At 48.4% G+C, this 8,608-nt stretch overlaps 1 protein-coding gene across 1 annotated transcript; it reads left to right on the forward strand.

The window, feature by feature from the left end:
• Positions 1 to 2,530: 2,530 nt before the first annotated feature.
• On the forward strand, positions 2,531 to 7,775 carry LOC135538633 (nuclear receptor coactivator 2-like; the record flags this gene model as incomplete). Its single annotated transcript, XM_064964505.1, has 3 exons — positions 2,531 to 2,644; positions 5,602 to 5,779; positions 7,158 to 7,775. Coding segments are annotated over 3 exons (527 nt in total), but the record flags the coding sequence as incomplete, so codon positions are not given.
• Positions 7,776 to 8,608: the final 833 nt, after the last annotated feature.

An 8,608-nucleotide genomic window follows, 5' to 3' on the forward strand; every position in this document is an offset into this window, starting at 1 on the left:
GAGAGAGACGGACGGACGGAGGGAGAGACGGACGGACGGAGGGAGAGACGGACGGACGGAGGGAAGACGGACGGACGGAGGGAGAGACGGACGGACGGAGGGAGAGACGGACGGACGGAGAGAGACGGACGGAGAGAGAGACGGACGGAAGACGGACGGAGAGAAGACGGACGGGAGAGAGAGACGGACGGAGAGAGAGACGGACGGAGAGAGACGGACGGACGGACGGAGGGAGAGACGGACGGAGGGAGAGACGGACGGAGAAGGGAGAGACGGACTGAGGGAGAGACGGACGGAGGGAAGACGGACGGAGGGAGAGACGGACGGAGAGAGAGACGGACGGACGGAGGGAGAGACGGACGGACGGAGGGAGAGACGGACGGACGGAGGGAGAGACGGACGGACGGAGAGACGGACGGACGGAGAGAGAGACGGACGGCGGGAGAGACGGAGAGATGGCCGGAGGGAGGGAGAGACGGAGGGAGGGAGAGACGGAGGGAGGGAGAGACGGACGGAGGGAGAGACGGACGGAGAGACTGAAGGACGGGCGGATCACTGTTACAACTGGTCACTACTGGGTTTATATCTGACTAAACTGACTGTTACAACTGGTCACTACTGGGTTTATATCTGACTGTAATCACTGTTACAACTGATCACTACTGGGTTTATATCTGACTGTAATCACTGTTACAACTGGTCACTACTGGGTTTATATCTGACTGTAATCACTGTTACAACTGGTCACTACTGGGCTTCATATAACCTCCCAGGTCGATAGCTATTGCGTGGAGGGAAGTGGAACCGGACAAGGTCTGGCCAGGTCTTCACAATGTGGGTTTCCTGTTTGGGTATTGTGTTGCTTGTCACAGCCTTGACTCGTGGTGATGTTGCGTTCGATACGAGAGCTCTGGGTCACGTCAAAGCAGTGTGCCGATCCCTGTATGGCTTTTTCAGAAGCATGACATCAATGTGTGTCGATGGTGTAAAGCACCTGTTAACCTGTTCTCCTCAGAACCGCCACAATGATGAACCAGATGAGTGGAGTGTCAATATGAACCCAACTTTACAGTCCAACAACCCCAACCAGGTAACTGAGATTATATATCAATAAGAACCTCTACAGTCCAACAACCCAACCAGGTAACTGAGATTATATATCAATACGAACCTCTACAGTCCAACAACCCAACCAGGTAACTGAGATTATATATCAATAAGAACCTCTACAGTCCAACAACCCAACCAGGTAACTGAGATTATATATCAATATGAACCTCTACAGTCCAACAACCCAACCAGGTAACTGAGATTATATATCAATAAGAACCTCTACAGTCCAACAACCCAACCAGGTAACTGAGATTATATATCAATACGAACCTCTACAGTCCAACAACCCAACCAGGTAACTGAGATTATATATCAATATGATCCTACAGTCCAACAACCCAACCAGGTAACTGAGATTATATATCAATATGATCCTCTACAGTCCAACAACCCAACCAGGTAACTGAGATTATATATCAATATGAACCTCTACAGTCCAACAAACCCAACCAGGTAACTGAGATTATATATCAATATGAACCTCTACAGTCCAACAACCCAACCAGGTAACAGATTATATATCAATATGAACCTCTACAGTCCAACAACCCAACCAGGTAACTGAGATTATATCAATATTATCCTCTGCAGTCAACAACCCAACCAGGTAACTGAGATTATATCAATATGAACCTCTACAGTCCAACAACCCAACCAGGTAACTGAGATTATATATCAATATGATCCTCTACAGTCCAACAACCCAACCAGGTAACTGAGATTATATATCAATATGAACCTCTACAGTCCAACAACTCCAACCAGGTAACTGAGATTATATATCAATATGAACCTCTACAGTCCAACAACCCAACCAGGTAACTGAGATTATATATCAATGAACCTCTACAGTCCAACAACCAGGTAACTGAGATTATATATCAATATGAACCTCTACAGTCCAACAACCCAACCAGGTAACTGAGATTATATATCAATATTATCCTCTGCAGTCCAACAACCCAACCAGGTAACTGAGATTATATATCAATATGAACCTCTACAGTCCAACAACCCAACCAGGTAACTGAGATTATATATCAATATGAACCTCTACAGTCCAACAACCCAACCAGGTAACTGAGATTATATATCAATATGAACCTCTACACAGTCCTACAACCCAACCAGGTAACTGAGATTATATATCAATATGATCCTCTACAGTCCAACAACCACCAGGTAACTGAGATTATATATCAATATGAACCTCTACAGTCCAACAACCCAACCAGGTAACTGAGATTATATATCAATATGATCCTCTACAGTCCAACAACCCAACCAGGTAATTTACTGACACGCACAGTAACAGATAATAATTAAAAGACCAGTATTTTAATTCACCAGAAACCAATAATCAGTTTGTAGAAGTTGTTCAATCTAACTCCCGTCTCCTTTTCTTTCTCTTTCCCAGAGGGACAATCAATGCACAGATGTTGGCACAACGGCAGAGAGAACTCCTCAACAACCACCTGCGCCAACGCCAGCTTGGAGCATCAGAGACAGCAGCAGCAGCAGAGAACTTATGGTGAGAACCCAGGGACTCAACCTACCTCCCAATAGAGGCCGCCGCCGCACAAGGGCGGTTGCAGGAGCCTATCAGGGAGGCCTGAGTAACCCTCGATCCCACAGACCACCAATCCCCAGCAGTTCCCCTACCCACCCAGCTACGGTACCAGTACAGGCCCAGGCCTGGCCACCCCCCTCCCTCCTCACCCCTCTACCAGCCCTTTCTCCCCCCATCTCGCCCAGCCTGCCCCTCCTCTCTCCCCCCACCAAGCCCTGCATGGCTCTCCTTCCTCCCAGGTGATGATGATGGGGATCAGGACAGTTTGGGGACGTAGTCAGCCCTCATGTACAGCAGCTCGGTGCGCCTTCAGTTCCCAACCTCAGTACTACGGTCTTACAACCCACCAGCCATACCCCCTACCTCAGGGGTGTGTCTGTCCCCAGCCACCAACCCCCCACCCCACCCCAGGGGTGTGTCTGTCCAGCCATAACCCCCCCTACCCCAAGGGTGTGTCTGTCCAGCCATAACCCCCCTACCCCAGGGGTGTGTCTGTCCAGCCATAACCCCCCTACCCCAGGGGTGTGTCTGTCCAGCCATAACCCCCCCCTCACCCCAGGGGTGTGTCTGTCCAGCCATAACCCCCCTACCCCAGGGGTTTGTCTGTCCAGCCATACCCCCCCCTACCCCCAGGGGTTTGTCTGTCCAGCCATACCCCCCCCTACCCCAGGGGTTTGTCTGTCCAGCCATACCCCCCCCTACCCCAGGGGTTTGTCTGTCCAGCCATACCCCCCTACCCCAGGGGTTTGTCTGTCCAGCCATACCCCCCCCTACCCCAGGGGTGTGTCTGTCCAGCCATACCCCCCCTACCCCAGGGGTGTGTCTGTCCAGCCATACCCCTACCCCCCTACCCCAGGGGTGTGTGTCCAGCCATACCCCCCCCCCCTACCCCAGTGGTGTGTCATTCCATGCTTAATATAAATGCTGTGCTGCTCACCCTCAAATGACCACTACATTGATAACGATTAGATGAATCTACTGTTTTATTTATTCATTTATTTCACCTTTATTTAACCAGGTAGTTTACTACTGAGACCTGGTCAAGATAAGGCAAAGCAGTGAGACACATACAACAACACAGAGTTACACATGGAGTTACCTCCTGATTAATAGCCAATCCTGATTGGTCCTCCTGATTTAATAGCCAATCCTGATTGGTTATCCTGATTTAGGCCATAAAACATATGTTCCACTAGAGGGCAGTAGATGGACAGGAAACAGTACCATACAAAGCACATATAGCAGACACCCTTATCAATTAAATATATATATATATATATTTTTTTTAAATTATTTTATTTAACCAGGTAGGCCTGTTGATAACAAGTTCTCATTTACAACTGAGACCTGGCCAAGATAAAGCAAAGCAGTGAGATACAAAAAACAACACAGTGTTACACATAAACAAACACACAGTCAATAATACAGTAGAAAAAAATCTATATACAGTGTGTGCAAAAGTAGTAAAGATTACAGTCAGTCAACTAAAGTACGTATTAAAGACAAGATAAATCAGCTCAGTCGAGGCGTTAGTAAGAGAAGAGTTATGTGATAAACACAACCTTTTTACATGCATTGTAAATACAGGTATTTCATTTACATTATGTTACCGTTCTGGTTGTATATGTTATTGGGACTTTGTAATGCTGTGATGTGACTGAATTTCCCATTTAATGCATATCAATCAGATCAACTATTTAATCAGATTTGTCTGATTTTAATCCCCATTCGTCTCGGTGTGGTATGTAAACCCAGGTTAATCTGGAAAATATCCCTGTGTGACATAGTGTGGAATTAGTTGGTGTGGTTGATCCCTCTCCTCCTCTCACCTCTCTCTCCCCATCTCCGTGCCTTCCTCTACTCCCTCTATCTCGGCTGCTCACACTAAATATGTGTCGCCCCCCCACCCACACACACACAAAATGGCACCCTATTCCCTACAGAGCCCTCTGGTCAAAGGGAAGTGCACTATGCAAGGAATAGGGTACACTTCTTGAACACTAACAGATGACCTCTGAACCTTTTAGTGTGTGTGTGTGTGTGTGTGTGTGTGTGTGTGTGTGTGTGTGTGTGTGTGTGTGTGTGTGTGTGTGTGTGTGTGTGTGTGTGTGTGTGTGTGTGTGTGTGTGTGTATTCTGTCAGAGAGGTAACTGAATATGACTGAATCCTTTTTTTTGTGTTTCGGTCAGTGGTTTGTTTTCCTGTTCCGAGAGAGTATATACTGTGTGTTTGTGGCTGTTTCCATCAGGTGTACCTGTGTCGCTGACTGTCCAGTAACCTTTTGGGTGGGGGCGAATGTACTCCTTTCTGTTCAGTTGAAATCGGTCAGGGACCGACACACACACACACACACACACACACACACACACCAGTAATCAGTCTGGGAAAATGTTTCAGTTACAACACATGTAGCACTTTGCAATTGTCTTTCACTGAAAAAGAGAGTCCTACATTTAATTTTTTTAAATAATAATTATTATTATTATCATTATGAAATGTACGGATACCTCAGTGTTAGAGCTATGTTTTTAGATGGTGTGGGCCAGGGTGAAGTCAGTCCCTAGAAGCTGACCTTGGGTCAGTTTAGTATTTTTCCCAATGGGTACAAGTTTCGTGTCCCCCCTCGCAGATCTACACAGCTGATTTTAAAATTAAAATGAAAATAAAAACTCATCATTAAGCTTTCATTATTTGAATCAGTTGTGTAGTGTTATGTGGAAAATAAGAAAAGAACATGCATGCCTTGCGGTCCCCGAGACGGAGTTTGGGAAACACTGTGGAAAGGTTAGGATTGGGGAATAGAAAGCTGATCCGAGATCTGTACCTAGGGAAACATCACCCAGGAGCATTCTAGACCAGACCTGTTTGACCTTTAACCCCCTCCCCCAGTACTGACCCCTGACCTCTAACCCTACCAGGTATGTCCCAGCAGCCTCACGGAGGGTTTGGGGGTCAGGCCACGCCCCAGAGTCCCCTGTTATCCCCCAGGATGGCCCACGCCCAATCCCCCATGATGCAGCAGCAGGGCAACGCCAATTTCCAGGCGTCGCCTGACCTAAACGGTTGGCCGCCCCAGGGGAACATGGCAGGAAACAGGTGAGTGAGAAAGAGGGGGGCCACAGGGTTGGGCTGTGAAAACCTGTACAGTAAAACTGTCCCAATAATCAGAGGTCAAAGAGAGGGCTCATGGAGGGCTCATAGAGGGCTCATAGAGGGCTCATAGAGGGCTCATAGAGGGCTCATAGAGGGCTCATGGAGAGCTCATGGAGGGCTCATGGAGGGCTCATAGAGGGCTCATAGAGGGCTCATAGAGAGCTCATAGAGAGCTCATAGAGGGCTCATAGAGGGCTCATAGAGGGCTCATAGAGAGCTCATAGAGGGCTCATAGAGAGCTCATAGAGGGCTCATAGAGGGCTCATAGAGGGCTCATAGAGAGCTCATGGAGGGCTCATGGAGAGCTCATGGAGGGCTCATGGAGGGCTCATGGAGGGCTCATGGAGGGCTCATGGAGGGCTCACGGAGGGTTCACGGAGGGTTCACGGAGGGCTCACGGAGGGCTCACGGAGGGTTCACGGAGGGCTCACGGAGGGCTCACGGAGGGCTCACGGAGGGCTCACGGAGGGTTCACGGAGGGCTCACGGAGGGCTCACGGAGAGCTCACAGAGGGCTCACAGAGGGCTCACAGAGGGCTCACAGAGGGCTCACAGAGGGCTCACAGAGGGCTCACAGAGGGCTCACAGAGGGCTCACAGAGGGCTCACGGAGAGCTCACGGAGGGCTCACGGAGAGCTCATGGAGGGCTCATAGAGAGCTCATGGAGGGCTCACGGAGGGCTCACGGAGGGCTCACGGAGGGCTCATGGAGGGCTCATTCTTTATTACAATGTTTCTTATCAGACATTCAGCTGTCTGTAGATGTTAACAATCTGTCTACAAATATTAGCTCTCTCTTTCTCTGTCATTATCTCTCCCTCTATCTCTCATTTTCTCTCTCTCTCTCTCTCTCTCTCTCTCTCTCTCTCTCTCTCTCTCTCTCTACCTCTCATTTTCTCTCTCTCTACCTCTCATTTTCTCTCTCTCTACCTCTCATTTTCTCTCATTTTCTCTCTCTCTACCTCTCATTTTCTCTCTCTACCTCTCATTTTCTCTCTCATTTTCTCTCTCTCTCTATCTCTCATTTTCTCTCTCTCCCTCTCTCTCTCTCTCTCTACCTCTCATTTTCTCTCTCTACCTCTCATTTTCTCTCTCTCTCGGTCTTTATCTCTCTCTCTCTTGGTCTTTCTCTCGTTATCTCTCTTTTGTTATCTCTCTCTTGGTCTTTCTCTCTCTCGTTATCTCTCTTTTGTTATCTCTCTCTCTTGGTCTTTCTCTCTCTGTTATCTCTCTCTTTGTTATCTCTCTCTCTTGGTCTTTCTCTCTCGTTATCTCTCTCTTTGTTATCTCTCTCTCTTGGTCTTTCTCTCCTCCTTCCTCCAGTATGTTCAGTACTCAGCAGTCTCCGCCCCAGTTCACCCAGCTGCAGCAGACCAATGGGGGCGCGGCCATGTACAACGGCAACGGAATGAACCTCAACGTCTCCATGGCTACCAACGCCAGCGGCATGGCCCCCGTGGGTCAGATGACCGGACAGATGATCACCTCGCCTGGAATGACCTCAATGGGACAGGAACAGGTAAGGTACACAGACAAAGTCATTCATAGACAGTTATAACCGTTCATAAGCGTACATAGGGACAGGTGAGCCTCACCTCGCCTTGGGATGACCTCAATGGGACAGGAACAGGTAAGGTACACAGACAAAGTCATTCATAGACAGTTATAACCGTTCATAAGCGTACATAGGGACAGGTGACCTCAATGGGACAGGAACAGGTAAGGTACACAGACAAAGTCATTCATAGACAGTTATAACCGTTCATAAGCGTACATAGGGACAGGTGAGCCTCACCTCGCCTTGGGATGACCTCAATGGGACAGGAACAGGTAAGGTACACAGACAAAGTCATTCATAGACAGTTATAACCGTTCCTAAGCGTACATAGGGACAGGTGAGCCTCACCTCGCCTTGGGATGACCTCAATGGGACAGGAACAGGTAAGGTACACAGACAAAGTCATTCATATAACCGTTCATAAGCGTACATAGGGACAGGTGAGCCTCACCTCGCCTTGGGATGACCTCAATGGGACAGGAACAGGTAAGGTACACAGACAAAGTCATTCCATATAACCGTTCATAAGCGTACATAGGGACAGGTGAGCCTCACTCGCCTTGGGATGACCTCAATGGGACAGGAACAGGTAAGGTACACAGACAAAGTCATTCATAGACAGTTATAACCGTTCATAAGCGTACATAGGGACAGGTGAGCCTCACCTCGCCCTTGGGATGACCTCAATGGGACAGGAACAGGTAAGGTACACAGACAAAGTCATTCATAGACAGTTATAACCGTTCATAAGCGTACATAGGGACAGGTGAGCCTCACCTCGCCTTGGGATGACCTCAATGGGACAGGAACAGGTAAGGTACACAGACAAAGTCATTCATAGACAGTTATAACCGCTCATAAGCGTACATAGGGACAGGTGAGCCTCACCCTCGCCTTGGGATGACCTCAATGGGACAGGAACAGGTAAGGTACACAGACAAAGTCATTCATAGACAGTTATAACCGCTCATAAGCGTACATAGGGACAGGTGAGCCTCACCTCGCCTTGGGATGACCTCAATGGGACAGGAACAGGTAAGGTACACAGACAAAGTCATTCATAGACAGTTATAACCGTTCATAAGCGTACATAGGGACAGGTGAGCCTCACCTCGCCTTGGGATGACCTCAATGGGACAGGAACAGGTAAGGTACACAGACAAAGTCATTCATAGACAGTTATAACCGTTCATAAGCGTACATAGGGACAGGTGAC

Source organism: Oncorhynchus masou, unplaced genomic scaffold, assembly GCF_036934945.1.
Source record: "Oncorhynchus masou masou isolate Uvic2021 unplaced genomic scaffold, UVic_Omas_1.1 unplaced_scaffold_9935, whole genome shotgun sequence".
Taxonomy (NCBI): Eukaryota; Metazoa; Chordata; class Actinopteri; order Salmoniformes; family Salmonidae; genus Oncorhynchus; species Oncorhynchus masou.